This window comes from Ornithorhynchus anatinus, chromosome X1 (assembly GCF_004115215.2).
Source record: "Ornithorhynchus anatinus isolate Pmale09 chromosome X1, mOrnAna1.pri.v4, whole genome shotgun sequence".
Lineage (NCBI taxonomy): Eukaryota > Metazoa > Chordata > Mammalia > Monotremata > Ornithorhynchidae > Ornithorhynchus > Ornithorhynchus anatinus.
The window spans coordinates 20,547,620-20,566,988 of NC_041749.1; the positions used below are offsets into that span (position 1 = coordinate 20,547,620).

The window sequence follows — 19,369 nt, forward strand, 5'->3', positions numbered from 1 at the left end:
TTTTTGGCCCTGGCTTTTTGCTTGCTATTTCTTCTGACCCTTCCGGTGTGTGTTTGAGTGGGACCAAATAAAGAAATCAATGTTTTCATTTTAAATGTCTTGACTCATTCTGTGTAGCTCTTGGCTCACACCAGTGGGTGTAAGTAGGAATCTGAATCCCAGCTCTAATCGACCGGTGACAATGTCCAATCAGTTCATTAGATGACTCAGTATAAATGATCCCAGATAATGCTGGAGGATGGGCCAAAGTTCACGTTATCACACCCTGAATATGGTTCAAATGAGCAGAGGTGATGATAGGCGGAAAGGAGACAGTGGTGGTTAGAGTCCCAACGACCAAGCCATAGCCCAACCTCCGGCTCCTGAGTCCCGAGTCCTGGCTCTCCGCTTCCCCTGCTGGCACAACTGGTACAATCCCAAACTCCAGCTCCCACTCTTCTCCAGAAGTGTCACCTAATATTGTTGAGCACTTCTTGAGGAGCAGCATGGCATAGTGGATAGAGCATGTGCCTGGGAATCTGGAGGTCTTGGGTTCTAATCCTGGTTCTGCCACTTGTCTGTTGGGTGACTTTGGGCAAGTCACTTTACTTCTCTGTGCCTCAGTTACCTCATCTGTAAAATGGAGATTGAGTCTTGTGAGCCCCTTGTGGGACAGGGGCTTTGTCCAACCCAATTTGTTTGTAACCACCTCAGGACTTAAAACAGTGCCTGGCACATAGTAAGTGCTTAACAAATACCAGAATTATTATAATTATTACCATTAATAATATCTCTTTTTAAGCACTTACTGTACGCTTAGCAGAAGCATAGCTTCAAAACCATCGGATCAGATGCAGTACATGGTTCCTGAAAACCACATCTTATATAGAAACGTAATATAGGGACAATTTCCTAATGGGAATAATGTAATAGATGGGGGATTAACTCCTGATGCAAGTCAACATCCTCTGTGAACCCGGAACTGCGTATCTCATTAAATCAATTATAGAGGAGTAACATAGCTACATTTATGGAAACACAATGGGATTCACACAGTAGGATAGTCAACTTTTACTTCATTGCTAATAAAATGGATTTGTTGACACCCGTCCCCTGTCCCTCTCCATTGACTCTGCCTGGTGATCAGGTAACTCCTCCCCCTTACCATCCCCAGCTTCTCTAGCTCTCCTAGCCATTTTAAACTTTCTCCCCCATAGACTCCTCCACCATCATGACTTTTAAAATTGATTTCCCATTTCCCCTTGGACTCTGTGAACCTCCACTCCCAGCAGCTGCAATAATGGAGTAGGAGTGTTGTAAAGTGAAACTATGTATCATAACGTTGAAACAGGATATAAAATTAGAAAGGGTTTTCTTCTCTTGAAATGTCTTCAGTTGAGGACTTTGGATAATATTCGTTACAAAACAATTCCTCCTGCTTAGGCAGCCCAGTTCCATCCCTGTGATGTCCTGGATGCTATGGAGTCCCTAAATCAGTGCTATGCTTGGTTCTTTGTGTTCAAGGAGAACTGAATGCACTGCTGAGGTGAATGTAACATCGAACCTAATCCCACAGGTGCCAGATTCATCTGCTGGAACCTTCTCCAGAATATCTCTCCATCCCCCAGGGTAGATAACCCCAGCGAGGTAACTGGCCCAGGCACCTGAGTCAGAGGTTGCAGCTGGCAGAGCAGGAGGTGAGAGGCGGGAACACCTGCACACTTCTGCCCCCGAGGCTGAGGAGAAGCTGTGTTGCTTGGTGGAAAGAACAAGGGCCTGGGAGTCAAAGAACATGGTTTAAATACTGGTTCCGTAACTCTCCTGCTGCGTGACCTTAGACAATTCACATCACAGCTCTATGCCTCAGTTTCCACATTTGCAAATTGAGGATTAGATACTTGTTCTCCCTCCTACTACGACTGCGAGTTCCATGTGGGACAGGGACTGTATCTGACCTGATTATCTTGTATCTACTCCAGCACTTAGCACATAGTAAGCACTTAATACCATTATTTTTATCATCATCATCATCATTATCTGACCACTAAGGCTGCCAACAGAGCTGAGATGGAGAAGGATGGGGCCACCTTCACACAGGAGCTTAATAAGGTACATTACATTTCTTTTCCTAATTTTCCCTACAGATGTTCACACACATCGAACAGCTGGAATAGTGCATAATTTTTTTTAACCCATCAGTATAATTGGAAATGAAGGAAAACCTGCCAGATACATCTCTATAAAAATGTTCAATGTATAGGATAATTGCAGACAGGATCAGAAAAGAATGAGGAGACGCAATGCAACTTTTCTTAAAACACGGTTAGAAATGTGAAATTCTCTGGACTTCTGCTCCTCAGCTTCCTGTAAAAGGGGTCCTCGTGCTCTGGTAACAGCAGCCTGGGGCATCACACACCCCAGCAGCTGAAACCCAGTGTCGCCCCCTCTATAGATGGGATCTTTTGCCTCTGATGGGCAAGCTTGACCTGACTGAGTAGAGGTTGGGAAATTAAACCCAACAGAACAGGCACTAAAGACACCGAGAGGTCGAGGAGCAGGGCTGGATGCCCTTAAGAGATAGGGGTAGGATTATCAAGGCACTAGAGGTAAAATATCAGGGATTGGAGCATGGGGAGCTTTGAGAGGGCAGCAGCAAGGGATGGGACCCTGGTGTACAAATAATAAAATAGCCATGGTATCATTCTGGATTTCCAGAGGACTTTTCCTCTAAAGCTCTTCATAATCACTTCCGTCATCTCTTCTCAGCAATTCTCTGAGGTGGGAGCTGGGGGTGGATTTGGGGAGATGAGCGCATTAAGCATATCTGCAGACCTATATGCTTCTTAGATGTTTCTTTTTTTGAGACAGAGCTGGGGACTGAGCTGGGCACTAGGGTCGTGTGAGTTCCTCCCTCTCTCACTGACTCAGCATTAAGACTCTTATTAAGAGCGTTGCGCTTACAGTAATAAACTGTTACTTCTAGTTCACAACCCTAAATCCCCCACTGCTCCCGTACCAGATGGTCTTCTAAGTGCAGATGTGTTTATCTGAAGGTGGGTAGATACTCACCAAGCTTGTACCACATATCACGGATGGCAAAGCCAATTAACCGTCTCATGTCTCCATACCTAAGAAGTAGGAAAACATCAGCTTTATTGACAGCCTCGGTGAATCCAGGAAATAATCATACTTGGGAAATCTGAAGGCTGACATACTTATTCAGGATCTTATTGTACTTGGCATGCGAGAACTGCTCCAGCTGGAGGGAGTCCTGGGTGATGAAAGCCACTGCCAGATGAAAGTAGTTGTTCCACAGCTGTAAATTAAATATTAGGAAACCGTCATGGTGTAGGACTGAATCGGGAAGTCATATTAAACTCTGAGTAACAGTGAATAATTTATGAAGATACAAGCAGCAACAGAATCACGGCCCATGATGCAATTTTGCAAGCAACTCCTTCCCCAAAATCACCACCGGAGCAAAATAAATGGTGATGCTTTGGATTTCCAGAAGTGCTTCCTGAGTGCCCTTAGAAACTCCAAGAAAAGGTCAAGAAACCAAGGAGAAGCAGCATGGCCTAGTGGACAGAGCAAGGGTCTCGGCGTCATAAGGAACTGGATTGTAATCCCGGCTCTGCCACATGTCTGCTGCCTGATTTGGGGCAAGTCACTTAACTTCTCTACGCCTCAGTTAACTCATATGTAAAATGGGGATTAGGCGTGTGAGCCACATGTGGGACAGGGACTGTGTCCAAGCTAATTAGATTGAATCTACCCCTGCACTTAGTACAGTGTCTGGCACATAGTAAACACTTAACAAATACCATAAAAAAAAAAGTCACTTGGAGCGAGATGGAGAATCCACACTTAAGGGGCACCCTGCTGGAGTTGGTGATTGCCCTGGGGACCACAGGAGATTCTACGCTGGAATCTCATCCCCTCCAACCCTGTTCTTCCCGCTCCCATGCCTGCTTCTGCCGTCAACAAGGCCTGGACCTGGGCCGATCAGGGCCACACAGATCTGCTAGAGGTTAGCTAGTTAGCTAGTGCTAACCTTCTCACCGTGCTCAATCTCACCTATCTTGCCACTGACCTCTAGGCTTCATCCTACCTCTGCCCTGGGACACCCTCCCTCCTTAAATCTGACAATTACTCTGCCCACTTTCAAAGCCTTATTGAAGGCACATCTCCTCCACGAAGCCTTCCCAGACTAAGCCCCACTTTTCCTCATCTCCTGTGTTGCCCAGACTTGCTCCCTCTGCTCTCCCCACAGCCAGCCCCACAGCATTTATGTACATATCTGTAATTTTATTTATTCTTATTGATGTTTGTCTCCCCTCCTCTAGACTGTAAGTTCGGTTTGGGCAGGGAATGTGACTGTTAATTGTTGTATTGTAGCTTCCCAAGCACTTAGTATGGTGGTCTGCACAGAGCGCTCAGTAAATGCAATTGAATGAATGAATTACACACATTTTGCTCTTCTTCAACTAGAGCAGAATAAGGCTCTTTGGCAAGTCAGCTTCCTCAGCTTGGAAGTAAATATCCAGAGTCTTGCTCAGTAATATTTGCTCAGGCTTGGGGGTGTCTGAAGACTCCTGTCCCCACCCTGGCTTCTAAGATGAACTCCCCTTGCCCACCAGGTTTCCTGCTGGCCCCTCACTACCTTCTCAAGGCCTCTCCCTCCGCTGGCACCCTCACGACCTCAGACAATAAAACCACCACCCAGTGGGGAGGAGGGGGGGAGGAGCAGGATCATTTCTCAAATGGAGGGAATGAAGAAATAATGCAATGACTCGCCCCTTAATAGCACAGAGAGCCTGTCTCCCTTTTGTCTTTGCTAGAGGGATGATGGGAAAAGCGGGGAAGTCAAGAGATGATGTTTGTGAAGCACTCACTGGCCAAAGCTATACCGTCTTTCATGCTGCTAGGAAGCAATAATGACCTCGGATTGATTTTATGAGGACAATATCCTTTGAGTGCCAACCCCACTGAGGCCGAAGCAGAAGTAGGAAGAAATTCAGGGAGAGAGCCTAGTTCCATGTCAGAAGGCAGTTTTTACAAATTACCCTGGATGACGGTCATTTCCTCTCTCCAATAACAGAGTTGAAACATCTTGCCTGTTCCAGATGGCAAGTACATTTGATTACGTCCCCATATCTTTGATTGCCTATCGATAAGTCCACCTGCCAGAAAGACATCCGCCGCCTCTCCATACAATTCAATTAGGAACACTTGGCCTGAGAAAACATGGTTTCAATGAGCACTAGCTCAGAGACAGATTCAATTTTGGAGACTTCTATAAGCAGTACTGAGGTCAGAAACCTAAATGCTTTGTATCTGCTGATATTCATCTTACAGATGCTACTGATGCCTGTGTAGGCAGCCCCACAGCTGAAACCCAGAACCTAGTTTCAGGGTTAACAAGAACATAATGAGAGAGCTGTGTGAATGTTTGGGGGGCGGGATAGGGAGGGGCAGTTCTAAAGACCCTTCAGAGTTGTACCTTCAGGTTCACCTTCAGAGAGCTCCTGGAGAAGGCCCTCAAAAAGAAACAGACACCTACAGGAAACCTAAGGTGGTGATGGCTGATAATGACTTTGAAGCCTTCAATTAGTTCTCTCCTTCTTGATTATTCATGCTATTCTCTCATCACATCCCAGTCACACTCTTCATTCCCTTCAAGCTAATCTGCTCACTTGCTTTGTACTTATCTCTTCCACGGACTCAGGCTTATGCCCTCTGCTTTCCTGGCACTCCCTTCATCTTCACATTCAACAGAGAACTGTTCTCTCCATATTCAAAGCCCTTATGAAATCCCATCTCATCCAGGAAGTCTTCCCCAGTTAATTTCAGATCCCCCACCCCAATGGCCACTTCAGTACTTCCAGGCCACCTAAGCACTTAAAAAAAGATCCCTGTAGCAATTAAGCATGAAGCTTTATAATATGTCTTCCTATCTGATATTTAATTTAGAGTCCGCCTTCTCTTCTAGATTGATGCTCCTTGAGGGCAGTGATCTTGTCTACTAACTTTATTTTACTCTCCCAAGTGCTTAGTATAGTAGGTGCTCAATAATATATGGATTGATACCTTCCTGAGGCAATTTCACTTACATGTAAGATACCAACGCTTCCCCTCATCCCCCTCAAACATCCCCACCCCACTCACTGCCCCCATCAAAATGCATTACCACTTTTAAACACTGCACTCTCTGGGTAATGTTTAGAAGGAGACTAATGAAGTGGTCAATGGCATTTCCACATGGGAAACACATTCTTTAATTCATGGGATCCTGATTACATAGAGCATCCCTTTAGGGGAGAGAACATTTAAACTGGGCTTCCTCAGGTTCCTACAGCTCAGTGCCTTCCTGTTTTCCATTTCCATCACCTGCTATTAAAGATAACCCGCTGGATTTTCAGGCGGTGACTTGATTCTGTTTATTGGGGATATCAATCACGATTGAGGCATTCATTACATTTTACTCTCCCCTGGTTTGTTACTGGAATTACCTCAGTGCCCGGGAGATGAGCGGAAGGTTGGCCGGATTACAGGTAAATCGTGGAGGGGGGAGGAAGGGGTTCTCCTTGCTGAAGGATTAGGTTTGGGTAGAAGATGTCATGCTCAGCTCCTTGCCTCTGAACCTTGCCAAGTGCTATGTCCGGATGCACCTTGGGACTTGAGATAGGAGGGGTTGGATTCCCAAGGAGCAGGGTGAGGGGGGCTGACAAGGGCAAGTGTCCCAACACTCTGTGCCACTGACCGCTGTTCACCCAAGTCCTGTGCCGCACATGATCCCTGCCCATGCAGCAGCTGTACTAATGCTGCCATAGGACCGTGCCAAAGCCCTGTCCAGAAACTTTTCTTGTTTCCGGCACAACTCCCCTCCCCATTTTGTAGATGAGGAGTTATGTAAACCAGCGAGGCCTGTGGGAAGAACATAGGCCTGAGAGCCAGAGGACTTGTCTTAAAATCCTGGCTGTGCCACTTGCCTACTCTGACCTTGAGGAAGTCACTTAACTTCTCTAGGCCTCAGTTTCCTCATCTGTAAAACGGTGATTAAATCCTACTCCCTCCTACTTAGACTGTGAGCACCATGTGGGAAAGGGACTATGCCTGACCTCATTATCTCATATCTACCTCAGTTGTTAGTACAGTTCTTGGCACATAGTAAACACCAATTATTATTAATGTTGTTATTATTGTCATCTTGAGCCACAAAGAGCAGTGAGGACTAGGTGGGCTAAGGCCGGGAGTGGCTTGCCTTGGGTCGCACGGTCATGTCAGGAATAAGAGCTAGGAGTCTCATCTCCCTTCATCGGCCCCCGAACACCCAAGACCATGCCATTCCCCTTTTGTCCCAGGCCCAAGTCAAGAGAAATGGAATCCCTCCCCCTTGCCTTTTTCAGTGGTGATTATCATCTCTGGATGTCATCATCTATTTGATTCCAGAATTCAATTTCCCTGTTTCAGGAAAGGCTGGGTGAGAAGGCTGGCCCAGTTAGGCTTAGCAGGAGAGGAAAAAAAAGAGCTCCCGTGGACAGAAGCCAAGACCGCCCCAGAGCGGACAGGCCTCCGGACATACACACTTCCTCCCCCTTGGCAGCTCGGCCCTGGTTTCCTGTCTCAGCCCACTGCCAGTCAGAGCAGGGACGGCACCGGGACAGTCGAGAGGAGATGCTCAGAGGAACAAGCCTACAATGGGGAGTGAACCAGCCCTGGACTGGCTGGGTAAAGGGAGAAAAATGTGAAAAACAAGTAGAACACACTATAAATCTGGCCCTCAGCCCAGACTCCCCACACAGGGTTTGACCTGCATGTGCTATGACATGGACAGATTATTCTCTTTTATCTTTATTCTCCTCCATCTCTAGACCAGCTGCGGGCAACCTTATTAAAACTTTAAAAGGCTGGCTTCTCCTCCCTCCTCGGCCTCGGACTGGAGCAGAGAGACTAATCCGCTTCTGCAATAATCCAGCTGTCCTTCAGTGGCAGCAAGAAGATCAGAGAGCAGTGGAGGGAGCCTTCCCCTGCTGCCCAGAATCCCAGCTTTGCCATTCATTTACTGGGTGATCTGGAAAACTCACAGTCTTTGGGCCTTGGTTCCCACATCTGGAAAATAGGAAAAGTGGATCGGTTCTCCGGTGAATAAGTAGTCCCGAGATAAGGGATAAATAGTAAGAAATTCTCTTCCAGGCTATAAGAGAGCCCTCAAAAGAGTCTAGGTGAATGAATCAATCAATCAGTGGTATTTTTTGAGAAGCGGCATGACCGTGTGGAACCACAGGCCCTAGGTTTTAATCTTGGCTCTGTCACTTGCTTGCTGTGTGACTTTGGATAAGTCACTTAACTTCTCCGTGCCCCCACTTCCTCGATTGTAAAATGGGGTTTCAATATTTGTCCTCTCTCCTTCTTGACTGTGAGCCCCATGTGGGACAGGTCTGTATCTGGCCTGATTAACTTGTATCTACTCAGCAATTAGGACAGTGCTTGACACTTAGTAAGCACTAAACAAATACGATAAAAAAAGTGCTTACTGTGTGCAGAGCACTGCATTAATTGCTTGAGAGAGTACAACGGAAGTGGAAGACATCATCACTGCCAACAAGGAGTTTATAGGGTGAACACCCAGAATATGCTAAATTCTATACAGTCACACCCAAGGCAGCATCCACCTAGGAATTTAGAATTTGTAGCAGCTGCCTGAAACTCCTTTTTTCCCCCGTTTTTCTCTGCTTGTTAGTTCCTAGCTATCAAACTGAGCTGCATCACTGTAGCCACAGCAGCTGCTCCAAAAGCCCATATCTAGAGGCTCTGGACATGCCAGTGTGGTTCCGTGTCAGTTGCATCTGACCAAGCGGCTCGCGGAAGTTCAGTGCTCTAATTGGTTCCAAAATAGGCTCCAAGTTCCCACCCTAGCTCTAAGCAGTAGCCTAGCTTGAACGCAATTACATTTAGAAGTAAAAGAACCGAGGTTCTCTCACCCAGCCCTTGTAACAGGGAGGAGAGAAAGGGCTCGTAAATTCTCCCTCCTTTCCTACTGGCACCCTTAATCTGATTCTGGGGAGGGACGACGGGGGACTCAATCTATCAATGGCATTTATTGAGCGCTTACTTGGTGCACAGCGTTGTACTAAGCGCTTGGGAGAGTACAATAAGCCAGAGAGGAAGCTGTGTGCCTGCCCCATCAATCACGGGAAGCTTCCCGAAGTCGGCAGACATTGGTCATCATTTTGAATAAAGTGGGGATGGGAGAAGTTACGGTGAAGTGGGTAAAAATTGCATCAATAATAATATTTTAGGGACTTTTTATTATGTGTTAAGAACTGAAATAAGTGTTGGGGTAGATACAAGATAAATCAGGTCGGACACAGTCCCTGTCCCACATAGAGCTCACAGTCTAAGGGAGAAGCAGTGTGGCTAAGTGGATAGAGTATGGGCCTCAGACTTGTCTGAGGGAGATGAGGGAACTGAGGCACAGAGAAGTGAAGTGACTTGCCCACAGTCACACAGCTGACAAGTGGAAGAGCTGGGATTCGAACTCATGAGCCCTGACTCCAAAGCCCGTGCTCTTTCCACTGAGCCACGCTGCTTCTCTTATTTATCTGTTTTTATCTGTATTTATCTGTATTTAGAGTCTCAAGGGGCTCTTTCCACTTAACCAGGCCGAGATGAAGATTAGGAAGAGCAAGTGGGTGAGACGGGCAAACAAACTGAAGAGGAAGGAAAATATGTGGAGCAATGGGAGAGCATGCAGCTAGGAAGTGCCAGGAGAAGGGCAGGGATGATGGAGATAAAGGGAGGAGCTCCGCGGAGGAGAAGTGGCCAGATAAATGATCACAGCCCATGTGGGAAAGAAAGCAGTCAGCTCTCCCCGACACGCAACATAGGGTGTTTAGCAGAGCCGACCCAAATTACAGATACACGCTTCTTATTTACGCTGCATCCTGATTGTACTAAAGAAACGATTGCTGTTTTTCCAGCTGCTTTTAAAGTGCTTTGACTGTTATTGGTCTCATTAAACAGACCCACTAATGGCCCTGCAGTGAAGTGGGATTCTCCACTCATCATAACTCTTCAGAGGTGGGGCAAAGCAAAGTGTGATGTTCTGAACGTTAGCATGGACAACAGAAGATGCCACTCTGAAAACAAATGAGTCAGTTCGGATCAGACCCCAGTACTGTCCTAGCCAAGCCCAGACACTGAGACAGAGCTTGAGGAAAGTGCACCTACAAGACAATTGGAAACTCTAATCCATTCAGTCATCTCAAATCCATTCAGGAACTGAAAATAGTTATTTTATTACTACTGATAATTATAATAATGGTAGTTATGGTACTTCTTAAGGGTTTACTATGTGCCCAGCAGTGTTCTAAGTGCTGGAGTAGATACAAGTTAATCAGGTGGACATATTTTACAGATGAGGGAACTGAGGCACAAAGAAGTAAAGTGACTCGCCCAAGGTCTCACAGCAGACAAGTAGTGGAACCGGGTTTTCTCCTATCTGCAAGGTACAAGATGCTTCTCTTCATATTATAGGGACCCATCGTTTACAGAAATTTAAATTGTGGAGTTTTTCCACAAATTCATGAATAAAAATGATAATGATAACTTGATAGTTCTTAAGCACTTTCTACATGCAACTTAAGGTGTTAAGCACTGGGGTAAGTACAAGGCAATCAGATAGGATACAGTTCTTGTCCCACATGGGGTTCATAGTTTAAGGGGGGAGGGAGAACAAGTAGTGAATACCCATTCTACAGATGGGGAAACTGAGGCACAGAGAAGTTAAGCGACTTGCCCAAGGTCACACAGCAGACAAGGGCCAACCCAGGTCCTCTGACTCCCAGGCCCACTGCTCTATCCACTAGGCTACACTGCTTCAGGGCAAATCTTCCAAAAAGAGGAATGAAGATAGGATGGAGGCCTTCAGTAGAGTGGCCATTTGTATAGTTTTCAACTGGGCTGTTTGCTGGGAGGGAGTGGTGCTGGGGATGGGGGGAATTGCAAACTGGGTGCAGGATTGTTGAGGGCCACCGGTGCCCACTACCTGTGAATGTTGATTGCCCAACACAGACAGAAGGACATTATGATCAATACTGTCTGACTATATTGAGGGGAAATTGCATAGCCAACTCCCAAAAGGCATGAGTTCCCTCCATAAATCCCCGGGCTACAAAATCCTGACCCAAGAACCTAGATTCATAAAAGAACTTGGTATCTTTCCTTTTGGAGTTTTGTTAGTTTACAGCAGACCTGAATAATCTCTTCAGACACTAGAGACAGATCCGTTTTGACAAGGTTTTAAATTTGAAACGTGTTTCCTCTCCAGTTAAACTCGAAAACCACACATCTTCCAGTTAGAACATAGATAGTGGGGACTGCTAGCTACAAGAGGAAAATCACAGATAACATCAGCAGCTCACTTTGAGAAAATTATTATTTCTTTGGGAGAATCTCAGACTACAAGGGGCCTGCCCATTTGTAACTACAGTAAAATGGCCCAGACAAAGATCCAGCTGTCCAAGAGAATTGCTGGCAAAGTACTTTCCTGACATTCATCACTTTAACCAGAAATGGGTTGTGGATGTAAAATGCTTGCAGGAATTTGCCAAGAGGCACAGAGAAGTTAAGTGACCTGGCCAAGGTCACACACTTGGGAAGTGGCACAGTTGGTATTAGAACCCCAGCGTCAGACTCAATCAGTCAGTCGATCGTATTCATTGAGCGCTTACTGTGTGCAGAGCACTGCACTAAGTGCTTGGGAGAGTACAGCATAACAATAAATAGACACATTCCCTGCTCACAGTGAGTTTAGAAGGAGCATGGCAGAGTGGACAGAGTACAAGCCCGGGAGTCAGAAGGTCATGGGTTCTAATCCCAGCTCCACCACTTGTCTGCTGTGTGACCTTGGGCAAGTCACTTTACCTCTCTGTGCCTCAGATCCCTCATCTGTAAAATGAGGATTGAGGCTGTGAGCCCCACGTGGGGCGGGGACTGTGTCCAACTTGATTTGCTTGTATCTACTCCAGCACTTAGTACGGTGCCTGGCACATAGTAGGTGCTTAACAAATATGACTATTATTATTAGAGGGGGAGACGGACATTAATATAAATAAATTACAGACGCCCAGTCCCATCCCAACTCCCAAGCCAATGTTCCACCTGGGTTATTTGAGCCGAATTTGGTTGTGGATTCCACCTTTCCTGAGCTCTGCTGAAGTGAAGGGGCCGGAGAAACCCACATATCCTTGGAGCTTTAGCTGAATGAGGAGCTACAGGGGAAACGTGGCCTGTGAGGTTAAATTCCATCCAGGAGCAATGTGTTAACCAGATTTCTCTGCTGAACAGTAGTTGCCCAAGATGGACACCCATCATCATGATGAATCTGTGCCTGCTGCTATCCAGTGGTTAATTAACACAACAGAACAAGGGATACAAAGAACGCTAAAACCAGGGTGCAGGGAATTGACTCATTATCCCACTGGGTGAGGAAAGAAAAGATAAATTTGAAAAATGACTCTGAGGCTGTGAAACTTGTCATAATTCTCCACTAACCAAAGCCTCATTAGACAGTTGCTGTTTTCCATAATCTCCTCCAGGCTGTAACCTATGGAGTCCTCCCTTGACACTGAAGTTTGGGGAATCGCTTTTCTTTCTCTCTCTCTCTCCCTCCTCCCCCCCACTCTGTCTCTCTCTCTCCAGAAACTGGAGAGTTTCTTTCCCTTGACCCCACTTTTTGAAAATTGACCTACTAGTTTTCAGTGGGGTGAGATGCCAAAGAAGCTGTCCAGTGTTCAAAGTGTCCTGAGATCATATTATTTCATCCTTGCCACCATTTTCCCTCAACCGATTAATAGCATTTACTGGACACTTACCATATTATGCCCAACCTGATTATCATGTATAGATTCCATAGCTTAGGATAGTGCTGTATGTGTTAAGTACTCACTACTCTACTCATCACTCACTCATCATTATTACTACCGTATGGTAGGATCCAAGAAATTTAGAATGCACAATCACTGTCCTCAAGGAGCTTACAATGCACCAAGCTTGAATTGTCATTTTAGGAGAAAGAAGGTACAGTCTGAAACGATGCAAGATCCCAGATAGCTAAACATCCATTTAATCCATAAATCAGTAGTACTATGTAAATGCTTAGTTGGTGCAGAGTACCGTACTAACCAGTACAGAGAAGCAGCATGGTGTGATGGATAGTACATAGACCTGGGGGTCAGAAGGCTATGGGTTCTAATCTCGGCTCCGCCACTTGTCTGCTGTGTGACCTTGGGCAAATCACTTTACTTCTCTGGGCCTCAGTACCCTCATCTGTAAAATGGGGGTTGAGACTGTGAGCCCCATGTGGGACAGGGACTGTGTCCAATCTAATTTGCTTGTATCCATCCCAGCGATTAGTACAGCCCTGCCCATAGTAAGGGCTTAACAAATACCATAATAATAATAATAATAATTATTATTATTATTATCCACTTGAGAGAGTGCAGTAGTGTAAGTAGACAAGATCCCTGACCTAAGGGTGTTTACAGTGTACTGGGGAAATGGACACTAAAATAAATTACAGGTAGGGGGAAGAATGGAGTTTAAAGATGCAGACATAATGGCTAGTGATGGGTGCAGTGGGGAGAGTATGGAAACAGAATTGCCTATGGAAAAGAGCATGGGCCTGTGAGTCAGAAAGATCTGGGTTCTAATTCCCGCTCTGTGATTTGTCCGCTGTATGACCTTGGGGAAGTCACCTAAATTCTCAGGGCCTCAGTCACCTCATCTGTAAACTGGGGATTAAGACTGTGAGTCCCACCATGTGGGATAGGGACTGTGCTAACCTGACAAATTATCTTGTACCTACCCTAGTGCTTAGCACAGCACCTAGCACATAGTAAGCACTTAACAAATACCATAAAGAAATGGCCTAGGGGTGAGGATTCAAATGCATAGGTGGTTCAGTAGGATGGAGGATATGGGGGGCGGGGAGGAGAGAATGAAAAATTACTCAGGATAGGCCTCCCAGAGAAAATGGGATTTTAGTAAAGCTTTGAGAGTAGTGCTCTGACAGATCTGAAGGGGAGTGGGGGAGGTTTAGGTAGGAGCAAGGACATGAGGAAGAGGTTGATGGCAAGGGAGAGATGACAGAGGTACAGCAAGTAGGTTGGTGACAGAGGAGTGACGTATGGGGGCTAGGTGTAAAGGAAAAGGAGCTAGGACAGGTAGGGGGAAAGAACTGAGTGCCTTGAGGGCAATGGCCAGAAGTTTCTACTTGATGCAGAGAGGGATGGGAAACCATTGAAGGGTTTTGAGGACTGGGGAGAGGCCTGCTCCCCCCTCCAGCCCCACAACATGGAGAAAAATAAAAAGAAATTTTGCTGAAAGAGGATCCGCTGCCATAACGATAAATATCCTAATACTGCAAATGAACCAGCTTGTGCTCCCACGGCACAAAATCAGTCACTCACACAGACTCCAGGTGTGTTGATGGAAGCTGCCCCAAGCAATGGCAATGGAACAATAACATCTTTGAACATTCCCTCTGACAGAACAATGTGCCTGCAGGTATCTGACACAAATACACAGAAGGATCGAATGTTCCTCTGCTCCCCTGTTCCCAGTAGCTTTAACTGATAACTTTTTCTTCCCAAGAGTTTGGGACTACCTTGCCTCACCTGAACCAGGTATCCTGCCTCCACTGCAGGTTTCACCACCACGGGATGGCTAGGCCGGGGAAACTTGCATCAGTGACAACAGAGATACTATGATGCTACTCCAAGCAACTCTGGAATGTGCAAATGGCTTGTCCTTTGAGTCCCTAGAACTACACGCCCCAGAATCACTTGGGGCAGAGAAAGTCCCCACCCCTCTCAGTTGCCTGAATTGTGCAAGGTTATGGATAGGGCCTGCATACACCCTGCTAATGTCCCTCCAGTCAATCAGTCATGGGCCAGCATGCTACCAATACTTTGTGCCGTGTAAACAGTGCTTGGGAGAGTACAATATGACAGATTTCGTAGACATGTTCCCTTCCCACAGTCTCGTGCATAAAGAGGAGACAATCAACCCGTGTAGTAGCCCATAATCATCAGCAAGATATCTCGTTCCAGAACAGGAAAAAAAATCAGCCAAGGAGCCCACATTTGCTGAAGATATTCAGGTTTAAGAGAAAGTGCATCAGACCTCAAGTTGGTTCGTAGACAAATGACCTATCCTGGTCTCCCATCTTCCTGCCCCATTGTCTCAGACAAATGAAGCCCTCAGCCAGCTGTCTCACCAGAGCCCCAGGAGTTCCAGATACGGTCCACTCTTAGATTGCTTTGTACGGAAACCACATGCCGGGTCTGGGAGCAATCAATCAATCATCCAGTGGTATTTATTGAGTGTTTACTGAGAGCAGAGCAACAGCTGGAGACAGCCTCTTGGGCGGTTTGTCTGCCGCTGACAAGTTGTCCTTGGGTTTTAATTGGGAAACTTACACAACTGGGAAGCAGCATGACCTAGTGGAAAGAGCGTGGGCCAGGGACTCAGAGAACGTGGGTTCTAATTTTGGCTTCACTACTTGCCTGCTGTGGGTGACCTTAGACAAGTCTCAGCTTCTCTGTGACTGAGTTTCCTCATCTGTTAAATGGGGATTCAATCTGTGTTCTCTCTCCCACTTAGACTATGAGCCCCATTTGGGACAGGGACTGGGTCCAACCTGATTAACTGATATCTACCCCAGCGATAAAACAGCATGACACATATTAAGCATTTAACAACAATAATAATAATAGTAATGACTGGGGACTGTTTTTGTGTTTTTGTGTTTCTGTCTGATATGACCAGAACTGTGAGCCCTAGATTAACCTTCTCAGCCCCAAATATACCCACAGGAGAACTCAGTGGCATCTTCTTTGAGCACAGAAGACAACTATATAAAATTAAATGTGCTTTTTCAATGCTGCACATGCTTGCTTTACAGCTGTAAGGTAAACTGAGAGGAACTGTAATTTATATTAAATGGTGGAATCCATTCTGACACGGAGGACTGAGATTCTTCGATGTTGATTTAAATTCAAGACCAAATTCATTTTAGAGCCATCATCTTTATACTCCGCTCAGTTAATTGTCCTTTAATCAAGTGTTCGGTATCTGAGTTCTTTAAGCCTTCCTATGCTTTCCCCTGCCAAACCGTCTCATGCCACACTGTGCCTCTGATGCAGTGGTGAGACATAAGGGAAGAGCTTAATCTAACAGGAAAGAAACAAAAGGGGAATGATTTAAATGGAGCCTTTGGATTCAGACCCACAACCAACACTCTGAACCAGTGGGGATGGAAAAAATGGTGAAGGTGGAAGAGAGGTTTGACACCCATAACAGGATGTGTTGTTCTGACACTCACCTGCACTTCAAAGTTCATATGCTCCAGGAACTTCTGGTTCATGGTTTCTGCAAACTTGTTGATGGCTCTCAGGAACACTCTGGAAGAGAGAATACAATGAATACTGAGCCTTGAACTGCCACAGTCTCATTCTCTGTTTACTCACATCCCTCCTCCACCTCCAGTCTCTCACAGGTAAATCAGGCAAAACCTCTATATACCAGGCTCTTGGGGGCCCCGAAGAACAGACAAAAACTTTGCATTCAGTGAGTGAGGGCAGAATAGCACACAGACAATCCAAATAAATCTGCACAGTAAATATCATTATTATTGTACTATTATTATTATTAATAGTGACATAGTGCTTACTATGGGCTAAGCACTGAAATAAGCACTTGGAGAAAGTGAAAGACAATCAGGTCAGGCACAGTTACTGTTCCACATGGGGCTCACAGTCTAAAGGAGAAGAGGAAATGTGACTCCCTATTTAACAGAGGAGGAAACTGAGGTACAGAAGTTATTTGCCTAATTGCCCTCCCCTTTGAGTCAACTATGCACCTGGCTGTGTATCTCTTAAGTACTTGAATAGTCAACCCCGCCCTGCAGCACACATGTAAATATCTTTAAACTTTACTTTTTCCCCTGTCCTTAATTTATTTGAATGTCTTTCTCCCCCTGTAGACTGTAAGCTCTTGTGGACGGGGCCGATCACACCTTCCAACTTCGTTGGACTAAACTTTCCCAAGCACTCAGTACAGTGCTCCACACACATTAAGTGCTCAATAAATATCACTGACTAATTGATTAAGTGACTTGCCCAGAGTTGCACAGCAGATGGGTGGCAGAGTGGAAATAAAACACAGGTCCCCTGATACCAGGCCTATGCTGGTTCCGTGGCTTAGTGGAAAGAGCACGGGTTTGGGAATAAGAGGTCGTGGGTTCTAATCCTGGCTCCATCACTTGTGAGCTGCGTGACTTGGGGCAAGTCACTTAACTTCTCTGGGCCTCAGTTACCTCATCTGGAAAATGGGGATTAAGACTGTGAGCACCACATGGGACAACTTGATAACCTTGTATCTACCCCAGGGCTTAGAACAGTGCTTGGCACACACTAAGCGTTTAACAAATACCATTAATATTATTATTATCATTTCCACTGGAACAGGCAGCTTCCTAATTCCTGCAGAGAAATGGGGCTCTCGTTCTGAGTTCTTGGATCACATCAAGGAGAAGCTTTCCGAAATGCATGGTAGTCAGAAGGCAAGTTGGCCCTCCCCAGGTAAGTAGCATCTTTCTGGAACTTTGACAACACACCAGCCCAACACTGTGAGGTGACTGCTACAGGACCAATAGAGCAAGTCACTGCTGTTGTTCTCCCAACTCCAACTTCAAAGACCTGCTCTCTCCTACTGCACCTGCATCCTCAGTCTCCCCTTTCTAAAAATCCCTTTCTGCTACTGTTTGTACTCTTCCAAGCATTCAGCACAGAGCCCAGCACTCCATAGGGACTCGATGTGTAATGGACTAAGTGAATGATTGAACATGGGGCGGTTTTCTCTCCATCTGGTCAGCAGAGTTGTTCTGCAGAAGAAGAAGGTGGGGGTGTCGTTGTCAAGGCTGCCGTCTGATGTATGCCGAGTTGTCCCTGGCTTTCCGTGACTCCTGTTCTCCCCTGCCCACTCCTTGCCAGGCCCACAGGATACCACTTTAGAGAAGGGTTCAGACTTGGTGGTGATATTCATTTAGTATTTGACAGCCGTGGAAACCTCCACTGCTTAGCGGTGTGAACATAATTACCCGGACTTTGCTCTCTGTGGTACTGCCCATTAGAGCGAGCTCAGGAAGACAAGGGACAATCAATCTCTCAGCTGCAATTTACCATCCGTGTGACCACTGTCTTTGCTTTATGGAAATGTTTTTGCCTCTAGTTTCCTCTAGCCTGCAAAGTGTGATTGTAAAACCAGGTTTGTTTATTATGAACCACCCACTTACAACACAGAGGACTGCATTTTCTCGGAAGCACCCTAGGACCTGCTTCCCAATGGGCGACAAATTCCATGTGTAAAGTCACCAAATTATGGGAGCAACTGAGAAAACTGAGGGGCCACTGTTGGCATGGGATCCCGACTTCTTTGACTGCCACCACGTCAGTGCAGATGTCCAACATTATTGAGAATATACAAATGTGTCCGCAACAGGCTCGGGAAAAGAGGAATTCCATACCCAAATCTGACTCAAGTAACCAGGTGTTGTGGCCTAATGGATAGATCACTGGCCTGGAAGTCAAAGGACCTGTATTCTCACTGTGTGACTTTGGGCAAGTCACTTGTTTCTTTGCGCCTCATCTGAAAAATGAGGATTCAACACCTGTTCTCTGTTCTACTAGAGAAGCAGTGTTGCTTAGTGGAAAGAGCCCAGGCTTTGAAGTCAGAGATCATGGGTTCGAATCCCGGCTCTGCCACTTGTCAGCTGTGTGACTTTGGGCAAGTCACTTAACTTCTCTTTGTCTCAGTTACCTCATCTGTAAAATGGGGATTAAGACTGTGAGCCCCACGTGGGACAACCTGATTCCCTTGTGTCTACCCCAGTGCTTAGAACAGTGCTCTGCACATAGTAAGCGCTTAACAAATACCAACATTATTATTACTTGGACTGTGACCCTCCCCCGACCATGTGGGACAGGGATAACGTTCAATTTGATTGCACTGTATCTATTCCAGCACAATACAGTGCTTGACACATAGTAAGTGCTTAACAGATACCCATAATAATAATAATGATATTTGTTAAGTGCTAACTACGTACCAGGCATTGTACTAGGCACTGGAGTAGATAATAATAATAATGATGATGGTATTTGTTAAGCGTTTACTATATGCCAAGCACTGTTCTAAGCACTGGGGTACACACAAGGTAATGAGGTTGGTCCCATGTGAAGCTCACAGTTTTAATTCCCATTTTATACATGAGGTGACTGAGGCACAAAGAACTTAAGTGACTTGCCCAAAGTCACACAGCTGA

The 19,369-nt window shown here is 45.9% G+C and overlaps 1 protein-coding gene across 3 annotated transcripts in view; it reads right to left on the reverse strand.

The window, feature by feature from the left end:
* Positions 1-19,369, reverse strand: part of DOCK2 (dedicator of cytokinesis 2) — a 359,556-nt gene that overhangs the window by 57,146 nt on the left and 283,041 nt on the right. For all 3 annotated transcript variants that reach the window (XM_007673344.3, XM_029050179.2, XM_039910387.1), the window contains 3 exons: positions 16,370-16,448; positions 3,195-3,295; positions 3,049-3,107 (listed from right to left, as the gene is read on the reverse strand). In XM_007673344.3, coding sequence (XP_007671534.1) covers positions 3,049-3,107; positions 3,195-3,295; positions 16,370-16,448 — 239 coding nt within the window. The remainder of the gene's footprint in view (positions 1-3,048; positions 3,108-3,194; positions 3,296-16,369; positions 16,449-19,369) is intronic.